A 27,195-nucleotide genomic window follows, 5' to 3' on the forward strand; every position below is an offset into this window, starting at 1 on the left:
TCCAATCACCACTATATATATCGTTTCAAAAATGGATTGGCTCATAATAGGAGTAAATTAAAATTTTGAACAAAAATTAAAGTAAAAATATAGGTTTTTATTTATGGAGAATATAAAATTTTCATTAGTTGACAGAGCAAACAAACAGATTCAGATCCTCTAGATTTCTTAGAGTACTCTATCAATAGATTTTCTTAAATCCTAACCACACTTTAATAATTTAATAGTCTATATTCTGTTATATTAGCATTCCACTAATAATATTTTTAAAATAATAAAATAATGTTGCAAACAAAATAATTAAGAATATTTTTAGTGAAATACTGACATAGCAGAATCTAGACAATTAAATCATTAAAGAGTGGTTAGGATTTAAAGAAATCTATTTGGTAGAGTACCTTAGGAAATCTAGAAGATCTAAATCCAACAAACAATATGGCGTAATTTATTTTAGTTTGAAAAATAAAAAATAAACCCTCCTTTTGCACTTGGTTGCTTTTGTAAAGGGCAAGATAAAAATAGCTTTTTTTAGACTAATATTTTAAATAATATTCTTATGGGTAGAAATCCTTTGTTATGGTTAACCCTACTATATGATCTTGAAGTTCTTAGAAAATAGATTGCACATATATTCCATTACGAAAATAATAGCACATTGTCAAGTCTTGTGCGGATCCATGACTAGTAATAATAATGATTGAAAAGATGATGTCATCAATTTACAATTTATTGGGGAATAAATTTTGAATGCCAGACAAGTTTGAAATATATAATTTTACATCTCAGGAATCACTAGGGTGCCCTTAGTATATTCCTCCTAATTCTCGACATTCTTAATTAAGTTAGTGAGAGGTGAGCTATAAGAAGTTTCCATAATTTCTCTATACTTTCCCCACCATTTCATGAAGCTGCTCTTAGGTAAGAAAATCTCAGAAGATACTGCATAATTTTTCATCAAACCGTATACATAGTTTTCAAACTCAACCAGTTTTTTCTTTGATGATTCTTCGTCCATAGCACTTGATTTTCGTTTCTTCTTTGATGATTCTTTGTTCATAACACCTGATTCTCTGCCATTCAGCGAGTCGCATAAAATGAGAGCCTCCTCAACATGTGTCCAAAAGCAAGAATCCTCCGTCAGACTTGACTTCACATTCTGTTTCTTCAAATCATTTGGACCACTTGAACTTGAAGGTTTCTCAGTTTCTTTCAACCATTGCTCCAATTTTTTGTAATGTTCGGCCCTTCCATTTTTTATGTAGTCTCTTGAGCCCTCAATGTTGTAGTAATCAGCTATATCCAGTGGTTCAATCATCCTTCGGAAATTTGTTCCCCCAAAGATCGAGCGGGTACGAAGGAAGGCGCCTACTGTCTGGGGTCTTTTCTCCGCTTGATCAACCATTTTTTCCCAAAAACATGTGAGGGATTTTTTATACCTTATCACATCCATATCAGTCTTCTTCATTCCATTACGGCTTTCATTCTTATATCTGTCATAGTATCCAATTCCGTCATCTTTAGACAACTTCTTATACCATTCTAGGTAGGCCATATTCACTTTAATGTCATTCAACCCCTTGGTGGGATCAAAAGCCTCCCTTTTCAGCATTGCTGTCATTTTTTCCCGTTTTGCTATCTCTGTAATGATAATGTTGATGTCAACATTCTGTCGTTGTTGCTGCAATAACTTGTAAAATGAGTTGGGCAAGAAGTGGAGTTTTAAAAGATTACAAGGACAAAGACTTCAAATTGTAGTAGTTTTTATCCATAAACATTAGAGGCTTTGGAATTAGTTGTTAATCGGTGAGCATTTAATTCATTACACTATTCTATTTAGTGTATTTTCTAGCTAGGTGTAACATGAAAGTACCATACAATGATATAGCTCAAGTAAGCATTTTAATTATATAATATCCAAAAAGAATTGTAACTAGGTTACCTCTGGTTGCATCAGTCCGGTTGCTACTATTTGTGTAGTAATGCATGCCCGTAATGGTTGTGTAGTCCTTTCAGGCAACATTGTAGTATCCTTACAAATTACCTTCCGATTGATATCCTTCACAAATGTTCCATAGACATCAAAAACTGGATTAGGATCTTGATTTCCAGGACTCCCTGAGTAGGTTGCCTTCAACAACTCCAAAATGGTTCGAGGATCCTCAAAACAAGAACAACCCAGCTTTGAACACAAGAGAAATGTGCCAAAAGGCTGGTAACCATTAATTAAGACTCTGGGAACTGGATCCTGGTCAGAAACTACATGCAAAAAGCAAGAGTTCCATGTTGGATAGTTTGATATGGCTTCTTGCAGGCCTTCATCCCCAATAAGGGGTGAACCAAAAGTGATGCAAAGTGGGCGTTTGGTGTTAGTAAAATTGATTTTTTCGAGCAATGACAAGGTGAAGAGAGAGGCAACAGATCCTCCCAGTGAGTTTCCAGTGATAATTAATGGTTTGGAATTGGCCATCTGCATTATGATACAAATCGTACCATGTTAATATATATGGAAATATTTGTTGCACAAAAACTGTTTTACACTGTTTTACACAGCAAAAAACAACTAAAACCGTGAGTTGAAGTTACGATTTCTAACATGAAAATTGTGAATTAAGTCATAGTTTTAGTGGTTTTTTGGGCTGTATGTTTTTTTTTTTTTTTTTTTTTTTTTTTTGTTTGTGTAATAAATACAACTCATGTATAACTATTCATGTCACATTCTCAAAGTTCAATAAAAATAATAATGAAACTTATATAACATATTGTACACATTCTTAAATATTATTGTGGCATGGTAACTATGAATATTAGTCACTAACCAGTGTAACAAGAACTATAAATATACAATTATGTCAAAACCCAAAAAAGAAAAGTTCCAATAAGAAAATAATGAAATACAACTTCCTAATAAATTCAACATATATAACTTCATCTCAATGATACATTATCTAAACTAATATTACTACCAATTAAGTTTGCATAAATTAAATTAACATTAGTTTCTTCATACGAATAAGAAACACAACTTTTGAAATTAATCTTCCAATAGCAAGTGGGAGCGGGCTTGGAGTGGTAAAAACTTGTAGTAAACTTTTGAACCATATATATTGCACGAAAACTTATAATCTGGCCAACATGTGAAAATAAGCTTATGTTCTATTTTAAATTATTTAGAGGTATGTCTTTTTTACCTTATTTGATTTGTTACATTTTACCTAGCTAGTTCAACAAATTCTTCAACTGAAATAATTTGGATATGTAAAACTGTAAAATCAAATAAATTTTTTCCAACATATCAATAAAACTTACACAATTAAATAAAATGATAGAATCTATTAGATTAAAGACAGAATAATACAAATATGAAAAGAGATAATGAGCATCTTGCAATTATATAATCTCAAAAGTCATGAGTATGTGAAGTCAAAGAATATAATCAATTAATAATAATTAGTAATATGATTGTAAATAATAATAATAACTAGTCATCTTAATTAACAGTTAACACCACCAGCATGAAAGGGAGAGATGAGTTGATTTACTATGTCATAAGCCATGAGTATACAGAGTCAAGAATATATAGTAATTAGTCATCATCAATCGGTGACACCACGACAAGGAAGAGAGAAGGAGAGAGAGATATATATGGATGAAACATATTAGACAACGAAAAATCAAAGTAATACTACTTAGCCAAAAAACAAAAAATTCAAAGTAAGACTAAAAGATCATCTCAATCATAATGAACAAAACTTACAATTTAAAAGCACCTGAGCACAAATATCACGATTTAATAATAATTAAAAAAATTATATTTATAAACATAAAACAATCTTGAAATTATAAAAAAACCAAAGGTCAAAAATTAATGTTTTGGAACATATTATAAAATTAGGTAGTGGATAGACAACTTAATAAGGGGAATAGTTTAAAATATTGTATCATTATATCTTGTGATATCTTGGCATAGATAATGATTTTCTTTTTTTTTTGAGAAAGAATAGATTTTCATTGATATCTATTTTTTAAAATAATACATGGACAGCACATAAACTTTCCTGTTAATTAATTACTAGTTAATAGAATTGAAATAGAATGGTCAATTTAGACATCATTTCAATTTTCTAGAATGTTTTAGGAAAGGATTTGTTGTATACGAGCAATTGTTACATAATGGGATATATCGCAAAAAAAAAAAAAAAAAAAACCCATATATTCAAGGGTCATGTGCAGTGAATATGAACAAGTAGACTCATAGACATATTGGTTTCTTTTTACTGCCACGTAATCCATTATGTAGCAATTACCTAGTATGTAGCAAAACCTTCCCAAAAAAATAATACTTGGACAAATAAGGACTACCAACCACACGTTGGTCTCTTCTCTTCTTATCCCTATTCAAAGCTACTTGTGACCAAACATGTTTAAACTTATAGAAAAGTTTTAGGCAATGATATATTATTCAGGCAATTTGTTATGACCTATAGTTGAACTAGTCTTGAGTTTCTTGACTGCTTAACTTTTGCCAAGTTTAAAAGTGCTATGACCAAAATAAAAAATTAATGAAAAAAAAAAAAAGAGGATTTTTCAGAGTATAGAAGGTACCACAGATTTCGGGAGCACATCAAAAATGGAGGTAAAAAGCTCCACGCAGGTTTGTTAAGGAGAACTTTGGTTGCTTTTGGTGCACAGGAAATTGAGTGAGGAAAATACCCCTTAAGATGATGATGAACAAAATCTCCTCCTTCATTTCCCTGAACCAGTCTTTGCTATTAGCAGGCCAAGTGAAAAAAGCTATGATTGTACAGTTTAGTGGCTCATAAATTTTGAATTTCACTGAGGAAGATGGTTCTTCTTTTTGACTGGTTTCTTTATATAGTTCACTAATTGCAGTCCATGCTTGTTGTAGGATATCAGGGACCACCACGAAATTTGCCAACTCTAACCCACTGCTAAAACTGCCATCAAGGATTAATTAATCATAGGAAAAAATTAGCTAAGAAATAATATATGATGCATCAATCTTTAATATTGAATTAATTGGTCAAGAAACAAACTTGAAAGGAAGAGAAAAAGAGTGAAGAAAAACAAAGACAAACAACTAAGGAAAGAAAAAGAAATGATTTGGGTTATTTGTTACTTACTACTGATCAGTTTGGGTCATCTTCTGTGTGTTTTAGCTTTAGATCCGCTTAGCAAAGTTGAGCGACATGAGCACTACAACTATAACTATATAAGCTCATCATATGGTCCTAGAAACAACTCAAACAAGGAAGGAAATTGCCTAGGAAATTAGATCGATGCATCACAAGACGACAACTACGACGACTCCTAAGTCATTTTTCTATACATTCTTCTTTTTAATGGGAATGTTTTCATTTTCTATAATCGCATTTGTTTATTCTCTCCACTACCTTTTTAGGAACCTTTCTGACGATGGAATTTTTCACACCATTATGAGTTATGATTGATGGATATAATAAGTAATTAGTACTATCATTTTACAATCTTTGCCTATCAATTACATCTTATTACTTAAATTGTTATGTTGGTGCACTTTTTCTATTATTTTTCTTCTACTTTTTTTTATTAAAAAAAAAAGCCTGTGATGCACATGGCCACCCGTCATTACAAATTCTACTTTAATGAGATAAAGCTTTCTATCAAAATAATAATAATAATAATAATAATAAAGCTTCTATTTAGATAATTAAAAATGGCAGTTTCTATTAATTAACTTGATTTACTTGTTAGTTATTACTTATAAATATTAGACTATTTTGTGAGTGCTAATGTTGTAAGTCTTATCTTTGCACTTTTTCTTTTCCTATTCTCTATGTCTTTTGTCTATATTATTTCAAAAAAAAAAAAAAAAAACTTGATTTGCTGGGTTCATCAAATTTTCTTTATCCAATCAATATACCTTTTTTTTTTTTTTGGCAAACTTTAATGTTATAATGCATTTCGTACAGGATAAAGTGGAAGCATAGACTAGGGTGGAAGAACCGAAGAAACATAGAAAATAGGCTATAATTTTTCAAATTTTGATAGTGTAGAAAAGAAGAAATGATGAACCTTCTTTTGTTAGAAACTTAGAGCCCTTCATTATTTTTTATCTTCATTTTTTAAAAAGAAACAAACACACACCCACATACAAGGAATATGAATTAAGGTTCTAATACAAAGATACGCTACAAATTTCATTCCCCCGTTAATGAAACATGATAGAAAAAAATAGAGAGAAAATTATATGTACAAGTAAACTTGACATTTTTACTCCTACAATTTATCAAAAAAAAATTCAGATAATAATATATTAAGAATTCGGCACTAATATTTGTTGTTCCTCTCACCTTTCTCTCGCTCTCTCTTACCAAAAACTTCAAATGAAAAAAAAAAAATGTCTCTTTTTCACATCTTTCCTGGACCCTTCCTCTAGGGTGTGCAAAAAACCGATGAACCGAAGAAACGACTAAAACCGACCGAACCGAGTTCAATTTTTCGATTCGGTTTCGGTTTGGTTTTGTTTCGGTTTGAATTTTAGAAAACCGAAATATTTCGGTTCTGTTTCGGTGCTGAATTTTTTCAGCCGAAACCAACTGAACCGAACCGATTTAATATATGTTATATTTATGTAACTTTAGATAGTAAATGATAGTAGCTTAGTGGTATGCTTCTTGAGTTTTAGCTAACTGATTCTCAGTTCTAGCCTTCCGCTTACATTTTTTCTATTTAATGTTTTAAAACCCTCCTCCTATAATACTATTCTTTTCTTTTCTTTTCTTCAGTCGTCCCTTCCCCAGATCTCCATCTCCTCATTCTTTTCTTTTTTTTTTTTTTTTCTTTTTCTTTTCTTCAGCCATCCCCTTCCCCAGAATCAGCGCCTCTTGTTCTTTTTTTTTTTTTCTTTTTTTTTTATTTTTTTTTTTTTCTCCCTTCCCCAGATCAGCGCCTCCTCATTCTTTTTTTTTTTTTCTTTCTCTGAGTCCCATGGTCCTTTCTTCAGCCGCCTCCTTCCCCAATTTTCTGTGTCTCTCTCTACCCTTCTCGCTTCAGCGCCTCCTCATTCTTTTTTTTTTTTTTTTCTTTCTCTGAGCCCATGGACCATGGCCATGCCTCTCTCTTCTCTCTGAGTCACATATCTCTGTTCTTTATTGAAAAAATATTACAGAGACATGGTGGTAGGTTCAAGCATGGTGTTAGGCTCTTGCTATGGTGCAGCAACGGTAAAGTTCTGTCTAGACCCTTTTGCTAATTCAAAATATTTTCAATTTTATGTTGGAAACTGGGTGTAAATTGTTGAACAAATATTGTTGGAAGTTTTTCTTTCTCTGTCATTTTGATTTGTTCAACAACTCTCTCTGTTATTGCTTTGTTTTTTATATGTGATCAAAGTCAGGGACTTAGGGTTCTGAAAACTTTAATAACCCTCTCTTTAGAAAACTGAAAACCGACCGAAACCGACCGAAACCGATTAGTTTCCAGCCATTTCGGTCGGTTTCGGTTGAGAATTTCACAAACCGAAATATTCGGTTTCGGTTGGCCATACTCATGAAAACCGACCCGAACCGAACCGAGCACACCCCTACCTTCCTCTGCCCTCGCCAGTGCACGAGTTATCTGTCAAGTTAGAAATATTAAACTTTCATTGACTAGCAAGGTGAATAGTGACTTCTTTTTGGTAAGGGTCTAGAAAGTCTGATTGCTCATCTTCTTTTTTTTTTCTTTTTTTTTTTTTTTTATTTAGGGATTACCTTGTCTTGGTAGAAAAGCTCTTTAAAAATATTACATTGCAATATTTTTAAATATTTTTACAAAAAAATTTAGATGTAAATTATTATTGGTTCTAATTTAAATTCACAAGTCACCCCTAAAATTATTTTTTTGCTCTCCAATAATAACCATTTTATAATACCGTTCAGACCCGTTTCGGTTTGTCAGTGGAATGGAATATTTCGGTACCGGCCAATTTTGGCGTACCGTTTCAGGGTGTTTCGAGGTTGTTAAAAATAATTTTTATATTTCATATATATTCTTGTTGAACATAAAATTGTCATTCTAATAACTAAATATCAAAAAACAAATCATTTAGTCTTAACTCTTAAGTCTTAAACATCAACATAACATCAATTTAACATCACACAATAAGAAGATTTACAAGACAATATAAATACCAAAATACAATATTTACTCCTCTTCTCATCATCTCCATGAGAGAATGATCAAATTCATCATCAAAAGAACTCCAGAAGAACTACTAGCACCCATTGGACCTTTACTCTTTTTTTTTTTTTTTTTTTCTTTTTTAATAATAGGCCAAATTCGGTACCGGCCGAAATTTGCATCTCGGCCGGAATTGGCCGGAATTGACCGGAATGACCGGAATGGCCCGGAACAGCCCGGAATTTGACCCAAGGTGGAACGTGGGTATTCCGGTACCGGTTTGCATACCGGTACGAAAAATTCCGGCCGTTCCGACCGGAACGGAACGGAATCAATAACAATGATAATAACTAGTAACAACTTGTTACATTAAATTCATTGTAAAAATGTTATGGACATATCACTTTTTGACACCGACATCCATAGTTATATGATAAGACAAAATAAATACATTACAGAAAAATCCGAAATTGGCAGAAGTTGTGTAGAAAGCGGGGAATTGTAAGTCGTAAGAACTTAACCAAGACTTGTGGAAGCACACTAGTTACAAAATTATGAATACAATGTACGGTACTCATTAAATAGTATTTTATTTGGAGAAAAAATTATTGAAGCTTGGAAAATTCTACCCAATTAAATTATATAACAATATATACCTCTACATTTCGTCGAAAGTATATATATGTGTCAGTTCCAATTCAAACTTAAAATTCTTTGCTTTCACATCATTTCCCCTTTTTCACGGCGATTCAAGAAAAATTCATAATTCAGAGAGGAAAAAAAAAGAAAAATCTAAAACGCCCGTTCAAATTGATAAAAAAAAAAAAAAAAAAAAAAAAAAAAAAAAAAAAAAAGAAAGAAAAAAGAAAAAGAAAAAGAAAAAGAAAAGAAGGAAAGTCTAAAACACGAAATAACTATTAGCCTCCACTTTCATCTCTTAACTTTTTCAGTTTCAAATTCGAAGTTCTCTACATACTCAAAAATTTTGTAGGTTCACTCTCCAAAATTTCAAAAAAATTAGGTATAACTAAAGATGCTCTTCGGCAAACAGCATCGCATATAGGGTTGGACTTAATAGGCATTTTATAAGGGGTTGGACCTGAGGTCATCAGTTTCTTTCTTTCTGCTTCAATTTTAATCTTAATAATTGTAATTTTATATAGTTAGTCAATGCATTTGTACAAATGCGGTTGCAATTTAAACCACATTAACGGTATACTAATAAGATTAATATTGATAAATGATCTGCAGATATGATAACTTGAAGATACAATGAACCAAGCAAGCCCTGTTATAAACATGATAAACTATGCACAATGAATGGGAACATCTGGAAAATCCCATTACTATTAAATCCTTACACAAAGATGATAAGCACTTATGGGAAGCAATGACGAAGATGCCAAATGAGAAACAGCTCTTAAATCCCAAAAAAGCCGCTGTAAAGAATGAAAAGCTCACCTTGAAGGAGAGCAGGAAGCTCACTTTGGTGCCAAATATCTTAATCTGATGTGACTTTTTACATTGCTTTCTGAGAAGATTCGAGCGCTGAATTGCACTGGATATCTTTTGTGTATACATTTGTGAGAGCAAACAGCAACAGAACAAATACAACTTGGGCACTCACTATTCCAAAGTGACTGATGCTATTACCAATTTCCATCCAACTTCCCGTGTTCCGGACCTGATGATAACATATCACAATAGTCAATACGGTGCCTACTTTAATGCACAAAGTCTTTAGCCTAAAACCCCAACAACCATTTCTCAATATAAGGTGATGATGGTGATAATGGAAACTTAATTTTATATTTCAATTAGTAACCTGCCACTCTCTTTTCAAATATATACATATCAACTTGTAAAAGACAAACAAATATTGATCAACAAAGTCATAATAGCTTATTAAGCTAGAGAACTGGAAATTTTAGTGAGACACATTAATGGAATTAGGTAGCTTTGGTTTTGTTAGGTTTAAAAATGCATGATTGGCCTGACACCACACATTATAAATTACCACTTAGCCTACACTATTAAGGAATAGTGAATTTAATCATTATTCTAATACTTCCCCTTCGTGTATGGACTTAACTCCCACTTAGTAAGCAGGGTCCAATATGTGAGATTTTTCATTTTGGGTAAAATATCATTTTCGTTCCTAAACTATCACAAAAGTTTGTTTTTCGTCCCTGAACTTTCAAAAGTTTTATTTTCGTCCTTAAACTATCATAAAAGTTCATTTTTCGTCCTAAAACTTTCAAAAGTTCTATTTTCGTCCCTAAATTTTTAAAAGTTCTGACGGAGTGCTGACGTGACTTCACAGAGTGTTGATGTGGGAGGGACGAAAATCAATACGTTTAGAAAAGTTTAGGGACGAAAATAGAACTTTTGAAAGTTTAGGGACGAAAAACGAACTTTTGTGATAGTTTAGGGACGAAAATAGAACTTTTGAAAGTTTAGGGATGAAAAACGAACTTTTGTCATAGTTTAGGGACGAAAATGATATTTTACCCTTTCATTTTTTACTCTTTTAGCGGACAAAACATTTAAGGAGAGTAAGTGCCATTTGTACGAGAGAGAGAGAGAGAGAGAGAGAGAGATATCCATTTGAGCTAACTCATTTAAAGGGAGGAAGTGACATTTGCCCCCAAAGCTTAAATTATTAGGAAATGATAAATTTAATCTTTTTAACTATTATTCTAACAATATTCCACACACACACATACACATATATAAAAAGAGGAAGTGTCAGATGATTTAGAACTCATTAGAAAGTAGGCATATCTGCATAATCTAAAATTGCAAGTAGGGCAAGTCTTGCCAGCCATTTCATTTACATAAACTAGGCTAAGCAGTCAGCGCCATTCAATTTTACTACAAAACTTTATCAATACTCTTGATTAATTGATAGAAAATTTTTCTGAAGCTAGATCATGGAAAATTTCCAGACCCACTAATTACATGGATTTGCAAGATAAAAACATGATAAGCTTAAATAATGATTACACAAGATACTCTTTTCAAACTTGATTGCCAAAATGAGGTAATCTATCTAAATGAGGAACATGGTACCAAATTAATTTTATATGTAATGTGTTTAGAAATAAGGACCAATGTAAGCAGAGCTTCATTTGGTAAAGAAAAAGTGTGAAATAAAGAAAACAGTTCTTACCAGGAAAAAGAAGTGAAAGGTCATTACGTCTGAAAATGATATAACGAGAAAATAGCATCCCAAACGTGGAATTGGTGTAGTTTGGTTATGGAACTGAAAGCACATCTGCATTTTGGCTCAAAACAAGCAACATAAGAATATAACTTTTAAGAGATTGATTTGGAAGCACAACTTCCTCAGAAAAAAAGAAAAAGAAAAGAAACATTAAGATTGATGTAACTAACATATAGGTTATTGAGAAAAAAAAAAAAACCTGCAAAGTAAACCAGTATGATCAATAAGCTAAAGAAACCAAGACTCTTGCCTATCTAGATAGACAATCCATGAAATGGTTCTTGCCGATTAAATAGACCATGTACAATGACTATTACTGTAAAGATAAAAAAATCCTCCATAATGCTAGTGAGGCATTGTCTTTATGCTTACATCCCATTGCGAACTGGAAATAAGTTACCAAATAGAAGAATTGGTGTGATCAAGTCTGTATTTTGCTAATATGGAAAAAGTTATAACTTTACTTACATGACAAGCAAGAATGGTACAAATAGCTTGAATACAAGTAGGGCTGCCATCAGAAATGGCCGCATTTTGAAAGCAAACCATATCAGCTCAGAAACAGATTCCTAACAAGAAAGTGATACATGTTGTAAGGAAGTAAGTTCAAGCTGTACTTACGCTGAACACAGTAATGAACCGATAGACAGATGAAATCTCAAAACTAGCAATGCTTGCAAAATTTCCAGTTCCAAAGAAGGCAACATTGAATAAAACCATCTAAGAAAACACATAAGAGCCATTACCATTAGAGACACATGCATGAAAATATCTTGACCAATTAAATTAAGATACTGCTCCAAACTATGTCAACTCCTTTACAATCAGGAGATTCGTACCATGAAAAAGAATAAAAGAACATGCATTGATATATTCAGCCCAAATATCAGCATGTGCTGAATTTTATGCCAGGATAATAATTAAATTATCAGTCCAACAAAGAAGCCAGCCAGGGGAACATAGGCACAGTTGCTAAGATTTCATCTCACTCTCCCTGCCCCTAGATTTTTTGTAAATAAACAAAGTTTTGATGTTTGAATGAGAGACACAAACCAAAAGAAAAATCTGACCCAAACCCAACTCCTATTACTAGTTTAAAATCCCACTTACACCAATCCCTGTGTATCCTATCACCAAAAGAAGTTTATAGAGCCAATTTCTGGAAAATTCTCCATCAAACTTCATAGTTACAAAAGGATGACTATTAAATAGCCACCAAAAGAAAATTCTAAAAGTAAAACCTGACAGGTGATATTCTTCCAAAATTATTTCTAGACCATTTATTACATGGAAAGTACTAAATTTAAAAATTAAAAAAAAAAAAATTACATTTAAAAAACAGATACTTCATGCAACTATCTCTGTACCTATCCCAGAAAAGAAAAATTGCTGAAAAAACATCTACTCAACCCAATTAGACCAAGTCTTAATCCTTACTAGATAAATATGGTCAAAATTGATGAAGATTAAGAAAGGGAAATGTGATGAGTAAAAAAGGGTGACTTACAAAGATTAAATGAATCCTCACATCAGATAGCTGCAAGCATCTAGTATCATGATCAAGAGTGAGATGATCCTCCACAATTTTTATTGAAGACGATGGTTTTTTAACCTTACTTAGGTAAAGAACTGTGTTTTCAAATAGTATCCATGCCATTAGTACAAGAGCAAGAGCACCATAGAAGACAGCTTCATATCTGCAAAAATTTCACGAGAAGAAAAACATGAAAAGAGAAAAATGAATTTCTGTTTTTCATATAGCTGTTAAATAAGGAGTACCATTGCAGTTACTTATAAATGAGATATACCCAATAGACAGAAGAAGGAACGGAGGTGCAAAACCTAGAAATATAGAAGTAAGCTGAGACAAGAGGCCATTTGCTGAAAATAATGGGAGAACCATCGAAAAACCTATGATAAAAAAAAAAAAAAAAACTGCAAAGTAAAAGCAGTATGATCAATAAGCTAAAGAAACCAAGACTCTTGCCTATCTAGATAGACAATCCATGAAATGGTTCTTGCCGATTAAATAGACCATGTACAATGACTATTACTGTAAAGATAAAAAAAATCCTCAATAATGCTAGTGAGGCATTGTCTTTATGTTTACATCCCATTGCGAACTGGAAATAAGTTACCAAATAGAAGAATTGGTGTGATCAAGTCTGTATTTTGCTAATATGGAAAAAGTTATAACTTTACTTACATGACAAGCAAGAATGGTATAAATAGCTTGAATACAAGTAGGGCTGCCATCAGAAATGGCTGCATTTTGAAAGCAAACCATATCAGCACAGTAACAGATTTCTAACAAGAAAGTGATACATGTTGTAAGGAAGTAAGTACAAGCTTTACTTACGCTGAAGACAGTAATGAACCGATAGACAGATGAAATCTCAAAACTAGCAATGCTTGCGAAATTTCCCGTTCCAAAGAAGGCAACATTGAATAAAACCATCTAAGAAAACACATGAGTGCCATTACCATTAGAGACACATGCATGAAAATATCTTGACCAATTAAATTAAGAAACCACTCCAAACTGTCAACTCCTTTAAAATCAGGAGATTTGTACCATGAAAAAGAATAAAAGAACATGCATTGATATATTCAGCCCAAATATCAGCATGTGCTGAATTTTATGCCAGGATAATAATTAAATTATCAGTCCAACAAAGAAGCCAGCCAAGGGAACATAGGCACAGTTACTAAGATTTCATCTCACTCTCTCTGCCTCTAGATTCTTTGTAAATAAAAAAAGTTTTGATGTTTGAATGAGAGACACAAACCAAAAGAAAAATCTGATCCAAACCCAAATCCTATTACTAGTTTAAAATCCCACTTACACCAATCCCTGTGTATCCTATCACTAAAAGAAGTTTATAGAGCCAGTTTCTGGAAAATTCTCCATCAAACTTCACAGTTACGAAAGGATGAATATTAAATAGCCACCTAAAGAAAATTCTAAAAGTAAAACCTGACAGGTGATATTCTTCCAAAATTATTTCTAGACCATTTATTGCATGGAAAGTACTAAATTTAAAAATTAAAAAAAATTAAATGTAAAAAATGGATACTTCATGCAACTATCTCTGTACCTATCCTAGAAAAGAAAAAATGCTGAAAAAACATCTACTCAACCCAATTACACCAAGTCTTAATCCTTACTAGATAAATATGGTCAAAATTGATGAAGACTAAGAAAGGGAAATGTGATGAGTAAAAAAGAGTGACTTACAAAGATTAAAGGAATCCTCACATCAGATAGCTGCAAGCATCTAGTATCATGATCAAGAGTGAGATGATCCTCCACAATTTTTATTGAAGACGATGGTTTTTTAACCTTACTTAGGTAAAGAACTGTGTTTTCAAATAGTATCCATGCCATTAGTACAAGGGCAAGAGCACCGTAGAAGACAGCTTCATATCTGCACAAATTTCACGAGAAGAAAAACATGAAAAGAGAAAAATGAATTTCTGTTTTTCATATAGCTGTTAAATAAGGAGTACCATTGCAGTTACTTATAAATGAGATATACCCAATAGATAGAAGAAGGAACGGAGGTGCAAAACCTAGAAATATAGAAGTAAGCCGAGACAAGAGGCCATTTGCTGAAAATAATGGGAGAACCATCGAAAAACCTATGATAAAAAAAAATAATTAAAAAAGAAAAAGAAACTAACAGGTGAATTTAGACAAAGACATATAATGTGCAGCAGTACATGCCTCAAGCAGTGGAAACTCAGAAACAAGTAAATATGAAATAAAAAAGGGGTGCAAACATGTAGAAATGAGGAGCTTCAACCATTGAATAAGAGAACAAATTAGATTTTGTAATATACAATAACACAGTATTGATAATGAACAATGCAGATATGTTTCAAGTATCCAAATTGGAAAGCTAATGGTAATGTGTGATCTGGGTTGAGTATGATCATGCAGTGGCAGAACTGTGAGCCTAATTGTTCTACAGACTGTCAACTGTAAATATGGATCATCAGTCAGATGTGACATCTCAAAGACAAATCATTTCAAGATATATGGATTAACATTACAAAGTTCATTTCCTATTACTGGATTTAACAAAAATAGTGCTGTTTCCAACATGAACTCTCGTATTACCCTTGATGTTGCTACATTCTTAAACATCTGTAATGCGTGAGTTTCAACCATATACATACATACTGTTTTTGAGCATATACTTCACACAAAACTACATGCAAAGGATCTAGCACTAGCGTTTTACTTATGGTAACAAAGAATCCATTGCCACAACCCTCCTCCTTTCTCTGTGCTTGAGACATGCTTGTAAAAGTAATAGGTCATAAAGCATGAAATGAGCAGAGTTATATACTGGACAAGAGAACAATTGGGATTTGTAAAAGAACATCAGAACTTGAAAGGATAAGAGTTAAAGACAAAACTTTATGTTAGATTAGTTTGATGTTTTCTGCATGGAAAAGGCTCAGTAAAAGTAGTAAACATTAGCAAAGAAAGATGAGTCCAAGAGTATACCAGCTATAGACCAATTTATCAACTGGTGTAATGCAAGCAGTTCTTGCTTTTCTGTTCTGTGTGACGTTGATAAAGACACCATAACTGAAGATAACCCAACCAAAAGTGCCTAGTTTTCATTTATCAAAAGTATTCATCATTAAATCAGTACAGTTATATCAATCATTAAGCTTCTAGTCCAAATGGAAGGTATAGACATGCTACGCACCTGTAAATGAAAGAGCATGGGAAACTTGGGTCTCTTCACTCCATGATTAGAGATGCTCAGCCAGAATTTATTTCCTTCAGCATGCAGATCTAGCCACCTTGCAACTAATCCTATCAAGATAATCATAGCTCCACTTGCAATTCTGCATAAGTTATTGTTACCACACAAACATCATAATCATGATCACTCAGATATAGACAAAAAAAAACTATGAACTCAGGTAGTTTATAGAGTATTAAACACACCTTCTTAATTGAATATCTCTGTTAAGTTTGTAACACCCAAAAAAAATGGCAACCTACATTGTTACTTTCTGTTGGGCCTAACTCAAAAGTCTGATTTTAAGAGTGCAGAATCATCATTGTTTGCATTTGTAAGAAAGCACGTGGGTATAAGATTTCAAAAATTCATCTCATAAAATTTTTTCTGCTTGAATTTTCTTTTCTATTCCTAATATCAGTTAAAAAAAGTACTGGCCAATTGACTTGGCTTCACACTCCATACAATTAGCAATGCCATTTGGATTCATAACATTTTTTATTTCCTTTGAAACGAAAACAGGAAAGGAATAGCTTTGTTAGCCCTTCCCTTTAGTTACAATATAGATGTTATGAACTTAAAATAAATAAGGTGAAATTGCAGCTTTTTTTAATAAGTTATATGAAGTTTTATTAGAAAATAGAGAGAAGCTCTAAAAAGGAAGATTCACTAGAATGAACATACACAATTCAAAAAACACCATGAAATCAACTTAGAGTTACAGGACACCACCCAATCATCATAACAGTACTGTGGGCTGAGACTCCTGATTGTATTATGTCGTTAATTTATTGGGAGCAGAGTATCCGCACATTTGACAGAGTAGAGAGCTTTACATTGAAACTTAAGAAATTACTACTTTTTCTACCCAGCTTATCCACATAAACCATTTAAGTTGATGAAATGCATTGTACTGACTCAGCCTGTGCTAACTATTCTTCAGTCCCTTTCCTATTATCATTATAGGTTAATTTTTCTTCTTCTTTTTTTAAGTAAAATTGAAAAGCCAGAGAAGCATTTTCATAAATTTAAAACAGTTTACAACAAACTTAAACACACAGTCATTCATTCCCACAAAGCCACACTATATAAAGGACAAACTCAACGAAAGCGACTTACACTAATTGATTATTATCAGGAATTTGTGCTGGCATCAAAGTAAATATGGACAAAAACCAACATGCAATGCAGACAAATATTGGTATTCCAGATCTCCATGGAATTGACTTAAGAAGATAAAGAGAAGCTATGGCCCCCATGATCAGGAAGCACCAAGTGTAGAGCTTCCTGTCAGTGAAGCTATTCACCTGCACAAGGATATCATTGCTCAGAATGCTAGTTTAGAACTTTATCATTGCTAGAACAGGTCTATAAATAGTATGTTTGATATCCTTACCAGAAGTTCTAGAATGAACAATGCCACAGCACTGGTGGCCACAAGTTTAATGATATAGTTGAATTTTCTTCCACGTAAGTATATCCATAATGCTCTTATGGACCAATATTCATTAATTATTCTGGTCCACAAGAATACCGTCATTGTAGTATATGCATGGTAAAGAGGAGGAGAGTGCTCCAGAAAAAGTAGAATAGAAAGTGCTCCCATGAAAAGACATCCACATAGGTTTATCTGTCAAAACAATGAGATGTATGAGATACGTCTGCAAATGATGAGGTTTAATTTATACCCGGCTCCTTCGTTTCTTTTCCTCCTCCTAATACTTTTTGTTTTCTCTTCATTTTGGTTCTCATTTTGCTTCATTTTGGATGATCAAAATGCAGCTTACAAGAGGTTAAGCTTACAGAGACATTACCTTTCCAGTATAACTTCTCTGACGAGCTGCTTGCTCCTTTCTTGATATATTTCCTGGCAGTGAAGTATAAGATTGCAGCACATGGAGAAAAAGATATATCATCCAACCAATATACCCAAGAGTGATTATGGTCATAAGCATCAGCCAGTCATAAGTTTGAAAATAATGAAGTCCTTGAAGCGCCAAGCTTCTGAGATTTTCGGATAGCTTCATAGCAGCTTCATAGTTTCTAAATGATATTAGACGCTCAATTTGATCCAGTACAGCAGAATAATTGGCCAGTTGCTTGAAAGGCTTGAAATAAAGTGAATTCGACTGCTTTATATCTAAGCTAGTCAAGAAAACTCAGACAAAATTAGAAAGCTCATTCCCTACATCCTCCCTCTACATATCTCCATAAGAAAAGAAAAGACTAAATTATGAAGCAGATTTTAGAACTTTTTTTTGAAGGAACAACAAGGTCAAAGTAGAACATAATAAATTAATCAAGGAAGAAATTTAGCATGCACAAACCAAATCTCTTCAAGAAAAGATATTTTGTTTTTCAATTAAAAATAATAATAATTTGAAAGAAACTGAAGAATTAATGTTAAAATCTTCAAGAAAGTGAAGCCCATTAAAGTCCATACTACTAAGATATAAAGCTAATATAAGAAGAGGATACGCGACTTGCGAAGAAACTGGTTGAGAATTTGCTTTGTATTTGATACCACAGCTTCCACTTCTTCTATCTGCACATAAAAATAAAAGAAAATCTCTATCAATTATCTACAAATTAAAACAAAAGTTTGGATTGATTCAAATCATCACTGAAATTAAAGAACAAAACTCCATTTGCTTGAACATTATAGTGGAATATAAAACACTATTTCTCCACCCATTTTTAATGAGTAGGATCAATTCAATTAATAACATGACAAATCCATTCTCAATAATATGAAGAGGCATTTGCCACTATTTATTCTTTTATAGGTAAATACAACACTCACACACTGCAGAGGGTTGAACCTATGACCTCGCCCTCCAGCAGAAAAACCTCAATCATGCTATGAGGCGATGCCATTTGGTCCAGGGACCATTGGCACATTTGTCATTTTATATTACGATAAAATAAGTCATCTATCCATGAAAGCTAATTGAACGTACCTCAATCATGTTTACGTAATCAAGGGGTAGACTTCCAACTGAATTAACAGGGCATGGCAAACCAACAAGAGTGGACTGCCAGAAAAGCCAATGAGGACATTAGACTAAGAAAAACTGAAGGACAGACCTGAGGATTCAGGCCTGGGACGGAAAAATTCAAGAAAAATAAAATGTACAACCATGAGTGGTGCAATGTCAGCTTGATTGACATCCACCCTTTCAATTTCATTAAGGCCCCATTCTACGGGTGTCGGTGCATCATGCATATGTTCATCAACAAAACGAAAATTGCAATGAGAATGGTTGGTGCTTGATATTCGCTTGGGATTTTTAACACCAGCTCCCCAAGCAACAAGGGGAGTATCAGTGTTTGAAGGATGCCCATCTCCATGGCTTCCTGTGAGTGAAACCTTAAATTTGTCAGAATCTCATTTCAATATATCTAGCAAATTGAAGTAGTAACGGGAAAAAGGGGATTTAGGGACAGAAAATTAAAAGCCTGATTCAAGGCAAACAAAAAGAGAGAACATCTTAATCAAATGAACACTAAAACATCAGATGTCAAAGCAGATGCTGTTAATAGCATCCAAATTCAAGGCCAATTACTAGATGCTTTGAATTTTCTGGTCCAAACATTAATTCAAAAGAAATGCTCAGGTGGGGATGAAAATGGCATATTAATCCATTCTTGTGATATATTTCCAGCGTTACAACATTCAAACCAATTATGCATGTCTTTGAAGAAGTGTAAACCTAGAGCAAGTCATGGAAGATGCAAGTTCCTTAAATCTAGATTATAACCATTGAGTGCATGCGGTGAGGCCAAAAAAAAATCCCAAGAAAAGACACGAAAGTTTCTAAAAGTTCCAACCTTTGTCACTCATTCCATGATCAGCTGTAAATATATATGCTGTACGGCTGTCCTTGAAATGATCTTCAACCATATGATAAACCCTTTCAGCTATAGAGTCAACAACCTTTACATTATTGAGATAGATGGAGGAAAAGGGCCTATGTGCATGACCATTTGAATCACAACCAAGTAGGTGCAGAAATATTACAAGATTATCCTGTAGAAGTAACTCCTTCAACTTTGAGTCTTCATTGGACCTATTTAAAAGGCTCTGAAATTGATCAAAAGACCACTCATCCAAAAAGGATGCATCTGCATAACCAATTGTGATTTGACAAAGCATTGAATGAAATTGAGGATGATAGCAATTAATGTTTAACAATATAAGCATAATTCATCTGAACTTCTTTTCTCTTTGAGCGTTTACTTGTTAGCTTATAACATTTACTAATCAAAAAAAAAAAAAATGTTCAAAGGATGTACCAGTTGCAAAGTCTTCATACTCATGAGGATAGGTATTCCATGTGCTGTGTGGCACAGCACCGCAGAATATTGGAACAATGTCAGGACTCCCAAAAGCAAATGTATGGGGCTTCGATTAAAACTGAATCAAATTCGACTGGATTAGCTTTCCATCCTGTGTACAAGATAGAATATTTTAGGGACAGAATGTGACACCAGCCAGTAATATGATTTACATGCATTAATGTTTCAGTGTAAAAAAATAATAAAGTGAAAGATGCACGGGAGTTAATTTGGCTCAAGAAGATAGACAGTCCACCTTTTGTAACTGCACTTGGATCCTCATAGAAACCAGCGATTAGAGCAACATGTCCAGGTCTCGACTCTGTTGGAGGGCGTGCATGAGATACTCCCCAGCGACCTTTCCTTTAATAATGCTTCTTAAAAATGGAGCTCTGTAATTTCCTTCAGAATCAGGCTCAAAGAACTTGTCGGCACGCAAACCATCAGCTGCAAATTTTTTTTCCCATTCATAAAAGTTCTATATTTTATGACATGTAGTCACTAAAGCATATCCAAATTTGCAATTAACTAAGCCTTAACAACCAGTGAATTATTACTAGTCCATTTTCAAAATCTAAGTCAAGCGCGCCAACTCTTGGACATACTAACCCTTCAGACTGCTCATATTAGATAAAACAACTCCAATACAGAAATTTCGGATTTCAACCCTGTAATGATTAATAATTTATACAAAGGAACTCTCAAAATCCCAAAACTTAATACACAATATTGAAAACCTTATACAAAATAGCATAAACTCAAATTAGTCACCTACATATACGTTCTATAAACAATCCTAACCCGACCATCTCATATTCAATGCCATTTCCTAATTGGGTAATCTAAAATCACTAAACAAAGCCAAAAACCAAAGCAACATTTCACTGAGACAATTCAACAAACACTTAGTGCGCAAAGTTCTAATTGGGTTCGGGTACGTACCAACGAGAAGCACGAGGCGCTTGGCTGGGCATTGAAGCGAGGAGTGACAGGGTCCATGCCATGAACAATGGGGGTCTTGAAGTAGATATCGAAGATACTGAGCATGTAAACAGCGTGAAGAATGACACCCAGAACCACAAGCCATGTCTCTCGCCTCTTCGGCCATTTTCTTCTTGTGCTGGTGCTGGCTATAGTTGCTTTGCTTCTCTCTATGTCCCTGTTGCCTAAGATCCCATCGCTACCTCCCATGTTTGATGCTTCTCGATTTGCACTATGTTTTCTATTTTTGCATTTTCTTTTTTTTTCTAAATTTGTCAAAGGGCAAGTAGGCCTCGATTGGAATCGGAGAAAAGTCGTTCCTAACTTCCATAGTACATGAAGAACAACGAAAAACCAAATTCAATCTAGTCCGCCTTGTTTTTTAGGTGTGTGTTTCGGGTTTATGGTTTGCTTTTAAAAGCCCATTTGGTCCATAGTTATTTATAAATGAAGCTTTTTAATTTCCTTTTTTTTTTTTTTTGGAGGTATTTATAAATGAGTTTGTGAGTTTGAATTAATTTACTAATTGGATAAATCTTAGATAAAATTACTTGGGTGTTGGATATTAAATTCTCTAATTAAATTCAAATATATTGTTTCATTGACCAATAAAATATAAACAATATTATCTTTTCTAAAAATAAGTAAATTCGATGTGATTATATCTTTTAATTAAATTAGAGAACTTAATATACTACATTTAGAGAAATGTACTTAAGTTTTGCACTTTTTATATTGTATCTTGTAATGCAAAAGTTAACAATAACATTATCTAATAGTTTTTAACTTTCATAATTAAAAACAAATTTATATATTGTATTAAGGTATTTAATAAATATGTAAGGTACCTATTTAATATAAAAAATTGAAGTAAACTTATTTATCTTAAATATGATCTGTGAAAATAAATTTAAATATAGGATAGTAAAAAAAAAGTGATATAATGATGACTTATCAACAAAACATTTTATATATATAAATACAACAGAATTTAAACTTAATTATGACATCCATTGCTATGATGATTGCTCTTATTATCAGACTAATACAATAATTATTTTTTTGTGTGTGTGAAATTTGAATTCTAGATCTCGACAACCAAACTTATTTTAAAAATAGAGAAAAAAAGATGCATGCTTGAGTGTTTTTTTTGTGATCGGTTTCCAAATGAAGTTCAATGGGTCATCAAATACCCATTCACAACAATCTCACAGCATATGATTGACCTAATTAGGATATTTGTTGAAAACCGAATGAGTTCCTATATATATATATATATATATACAAAAGTTAATTTGTGGTCTGTTCAATCACAGCTAGCCATATGCATAGTTATTAGTATCGTACAATATGTGATACATATCTTGTATAAAAAGTTCTTCATCGTATCAGCATATCATAAGTGCTTATGAATTGTATGATACAGTATGTATATCGTATGAATCATATCATATCGTAAAATCATACGTATCGTACGATACATAGAGGAATGTTTTAAAATGAGATTTTTTGTTAAAATTTGTACTTTTATTTGAATCTAACAAGTTGTTAGACTTGTTTTTAACACAAAATTATTAGGTTACTTAATTTGGCCTAATAAAATAACATATTCATAAGTTTTTTCCCCTTTCTTTCTCCTACAAAATTTGGATTACACAGTACACACTTACATTTCACTTTAATATTTGTAAATTTATTTTCTATACTACAAATAAGATATTAATTGACAATATAATTATTTTTAAATTTTGTCATTATTGTTATAAGTCCAAGAAACTAGAATGCCAAGAAGAATTTTTTTTTTTTTTAATTATTAAAATGAAAAGAACAAGAAGAGATAATAAATGTTAATGATGATGAAGAAAATTTTAATGAATAAATAAATTTGCAAAATGATAAACATGATAATAACATTGAGTTAGATGAAGTTTATTAGGCAATATAATGAAAATAAATTATTATTTTTGGGTCATTTATAATATATTATCACTTTTGAATTTAAGCAATTTGAATATGTATGTGTTAAACTTGATGAGATCAATCTCAATGCTAGTGATGCTAGGACTGATGCTAGTGTTGTGGAAGATAATTCCAGAATTGATGCAGTGAGTTAATTTATATCTCAAGAAAATCATTCTTCATGACAAAAGGTTTGGAAGATAAAAAGAATCTTCACTTATGTTCATTGAGAGATCGAATGGAAAAGAGAAGATTGAAGAAGAGGATTGGCTTAAGATGGAAAATTTCAAAATTAGATGATAGACGTGATGCTCAGAACTCAAAAGACGAAGTCATGAAAAAAAAAAAAATGACTTATTAAGAAAATTCTTCAGAGGTTAAAAGAAAGAATTTTCTTAGGAAAATTTCAGATCAAGGAAAAGAAAATGTAGAGAATTGCTAGGAAATCAATGAATCTGTGCTAGCCGAGCTCTGATACCATGTAAAAGAAAGACTCTCTCTAAATAAATCTGTATTTTATTGAAGAGTACTGAGCAATACAACCACTCCACTCCGTAAAGTACAATTGCTTAGCTTTTTATATACAGGAGTTATCTAATAAAAAAAATGAAGAGAAACTAATTTCCACTTTTGAAGGAAAAGTGGTTACAAAGCTTTACTACAACTAACTATGATTACAAGAATTTACATCACAGCCTTATCTCCCTAAGCCACGTGGCAGCAATTCCTCATAACTGTGTATAAACAAGTCATGGTAAGGTATAGCTTCTATTGTCTCCATTAAGTAGCCCATGTCCATTACCTCATGCTCTGCCCTTGGGATCGTGGTCTTGCCTTCACTATACTAGNCACACACCACCAAAAAAAAAAAAAAAACCAAGGGTGTGATGAAAATTTTGTGAGTTTTTTGTTGTGCCTAGAATTTCTCAATCTTATTTTTGACTTAGGGTAGATTGATACGTTAACTTATGAAATCTTTTTTTTTTTTTTTTGGTGGTGTGTGTGTTGAGATAAAAGACTATTATTTCATTCAATCAATAGAAAACTTTTGTCAAACAATACAATATTGGTAGCATCACTATGGATGTCTTCTAACCAAATTTGAGGATTAGGAAAAAAAACACTTTGCCAATCTAGCCAGTTTATCAGCTACGCAATTACCTTTTTGCTTCACATGAGAAAACGAATAAGATCCGAGTGATGAAGCTAGGAAGTGGGAGACTTCAATGATGTGTCCAAAAAGGAGCATGCATTGCGAGTCAGAATTTAGGCTTTGTATAACAGTCTCCATATCTCCCTCAAAAACCACTTCCTAGAGCCCTATCTCTAGAGCGAAAGCTATCGCCCTTCAACAAGCCAAAGCTTCAACATCGTCCACCGTTGGGAGCAAGACAATCCTCTCCGAGAGTGATCCAATAATCTGACCTACAAAGTCCCTAATCACCACCTCTGTTCCCACTGAAGTGATGTCCTGGAAAAGAGCACCATCGAAATTGGCTTTGTAAAACAGTTGTTGGGGAGGAGACCAGTGAACTAAGGATGCAGAGGGTACCACAAGTGAAGGCGAGTCCTAGACTGAATGAAATTCCTATAATCTTTCCACCGCATTAGAGTATGGCAAAGATGGGGAATTTAATCTTGTGGCATTGCTTTCGCCCAAATGCTCCAAGTAATGTAGGTAAAGCGCTCTGCTAAGTTTTGAACATTGACATTAAGAATCCCTGTCAATAAGTCCCGAAAGTTGACAAAGTGTTCTGAGAGTTGGTGACGACAGTTTACTTCATCCCACCATGTTTCTTTAACCACTTGGCAGTCCCAAAGAGCACGTATGGTATCTTCCACACCTTCGTTGTAGCACTCACAAGTAGAGTTTTGAGTCACCTTTCGACGAAAGAGATTTTTCTTCGTCGATAGTGAATCATTACAAGCATTTGATAGGAAGTGTTTTAGTTTACTTGGGATGTTGAGGTTATGTTAAACTTGATGAGATCAAGTGCTAATCAGGTCACTTGCAATCCAGGAACCGTAACTGAGAGTGGTTCAATTCAATATCCTATTTCTAAAGCTCAATGTGAGCAATTGTTGGCTTTCCTCAATGCTAGTTGTAATTCTGGTGAGAATCATCATGCAGCAAATGTGAGTACTGGTAATGGATTGGCTAATTTGGGTTCTGGAGTTGTTGATGTGTGTTCATCTGCTGGTGTCCCTGCTACTGCTGGTGTGGCAGCCATTAATCCACATCCTTAAGCGCATAATAGTTACCTTGAAACTATGTCAGGTATTGTCTCTAATCTTGCTTTTAGTCCAAATTTGACACATTCCATTTTTTCAGCCAAACTAGTTAATAGAACCTGTTTTGGAATTACTAATTGGGTTATAGACACAAGCGCTACTGATCACATGGTACATTCTGTGTCTTGTTTCACCACACTAATTGCCACATTGAACACTCATGTAAATTTGCCCAATGGTGAGGTAGCCTTAGTCACACATATTGGGACTGTCAAAATCAATGAAAACCTCATCTTATATAATGTTCTTTGTGTTCCATCTTTTAGCTTCAATCTCATATCAGTTAGCCAACTTGCCAAATCTGTACTATGTTGCCTTATTTTCTTTGGTAATTTGTGTTTCATCCGGGACCTTGCTCATTGGAGCACACTTGGTCTGAGTAAAGAGTGCAATGGACTCTACCTCCTGGAAGATAGCAATTCTGTTTCTTCTTCTGTTTCAGCTGCTTTTTCTGTTAATAAAATTCAGCCACATATATGGCACATAAGGTTGGGGCATCCTTCCAATGCCAAGTTGAATTTACTCAAATCGAATAATGTACAGATTTGTGATTTAAATGCAAATTTTTTTTTTTTTGGTGATGTTTGTCCTCTTGCCAAACCAAAAAAAAAAAAAAAAAAGCCTTTTAATGAAAGTGTGCATATTTCTGAGAATTGTTTTGATTTGATTCATTGTGACTTGTGGGGTCCATTTTCTGTATCTACCATTGATTCTTGCAAATATTTCCTCACTATAGTGGATGATTGCTCTAGATGTACATGGGTTTACTTGTTGAAGCAAAAATCACAAACTCAGTCCATATTAGAACAATTTTGCACTATGGTTGAAACTCAATTTTCTAGGAAAATAAAGGTCATTAGAACTGATAATAGAACTGAATTCACCATGAGTGATTTCTTTGCTAAAAGGGGCATTTTGCATCATTTGAGCTATGTTGAAACTCTTCAGCAAAATGCAATTGTAGAGAGGAAACATCAACATATCTTGAATGTGGCAAGGTCACTCATGTTTCATTCTCATTTGCCTTTACATCTTTGGGGGCATTGTGTTTTAACTGCTGCATATTTGATTAATAGGAGGATTCCTAGTACACCTATATTTAACAAAACCCTTTATGAGGTCCTTTATAGCAGTCCTCCTTCCTATGCTCATTTAAGGATCTTTGGCTGCCTTTGTTATGCTTCTACACTTGCACATAACAGGTCCAAATTTGCAGCAAGAGCAAGGAGGTTTATTTTTCTAGGCTATCCTTTTGGCATCAAAGGTTACAAAGTTTTAGACTTGTCCATAAATACAATTTTCATATCTAGAGATGTGGTCTTTCATAAAAACATATTTCCTTTTATTAATAGTAAAGCCTCAATTTCAGACCCTTTTACTTCAATTACTGAAGTTGATGGTTTTGCATCTTCCAGCTTAGGTAATGATGTTTTTGTCACTCTTATTACCATCCAAGATGAGTCTATTACTTGTTCA

The 27,195-nt window shown here is 33.2% G+C and overlaps 2 protein-coding genes across 2 annotated transcripts; both read right to left on the reverse strand.

Moving 5' to 3' along the window:
• Window positions 1-650: 650 nt before the first annotated feature.
• Window positions 651-4,665, reverse strand: LOC112006992 (senescence-associated carboxylesterase 101). Its single transcript, XM_065771380.1, has 3 exons — window positions 4,603-4,665; window positions 1,940-2,467; window positions 651-1,678 (listed from the first exon to the last, which is right to left on the reverse strand). Exons 2-3 carry the CDS (start codon window positions 2,465-2,467, stop codon window positions 818-820), a joined length of 1,389 nt encoding a protein of 462 aa, XP_065627452.1. The 5' UTR covers window positions 4,603-4,665; the 3' UTR covers window positions 651-817.
• A 4,691-nt stretch (window positions 4,666-9,356) lies between these two features.
• On the reverse strand, window positions 9,357-21,853 carry LOC112006988 (uncharacterized). Its single transcript, XM_065771379.1, is given in 22 exon segments — window positions 9,357-9,844; window positions 11,333-11,409; window positions 11,412-11,437; window positions 13,593-13,651; window positions 13,746-13,844; window positions 14,625-14,814; window positions 14,926-15,028; window positions 15,903-16,011; window positions 16,111-16,252; window positions 17,269-17,456; window positions 17,546-17,779; window positions 17,964-18,289; window positions 18,628-18,694; window positions 19,110-19,184; window positions 19,289-19,506; window positions 19,981-20,274; window positions 20,446-20,552; window positions 20,554-20,599; window positions 20,744-20,851; window positions 20,854-20,934; window positions 21,430-21,459; window positions 21,462-21,853. Coding segments are annotated over 22 exon segments (2,961 nt in total). The 5' UTR covers window positions 21,679-21,853; the 3' UTR covers window positions 9,357-9,679.
• Between the last annotated feature and the right edge of the window lie 5,342 nt (window positions 21,854-27,195).

This window comes from Quercus suber, unplaced genomic scaffold (assembly GCF_002906115.3).
Source record: "Quercus suber isolate HL8 unplaced genomic scaffold, Cork oak 2.0 scaffold_43, whole genome shotgun sequence".
NCBI lineage: Eukaryota > Viridiplantae > Streptophyta > Magnoliopsida > Fagales > Fagaceae > Quercus > Quercus suber.

What these genes read in the sequence shown, in the direction of transcription:
- LOC112006992 (XM_065771380.1), bottom strand. Translation starts at nt 2,467, where the DNA reads ATGGCCAATTCCAAACCATTAATTATCACTGGAAACTCACTGGGAGGA. An exon ending in CCGGACTGATGCAACCAGAG is followed by an intron (nt 1,679 to 1,939) that starts GTAACCTAGTTA and finishes AAGTTATTGCAG; the next exon opens with CAACAACGACAGAATGTTGA.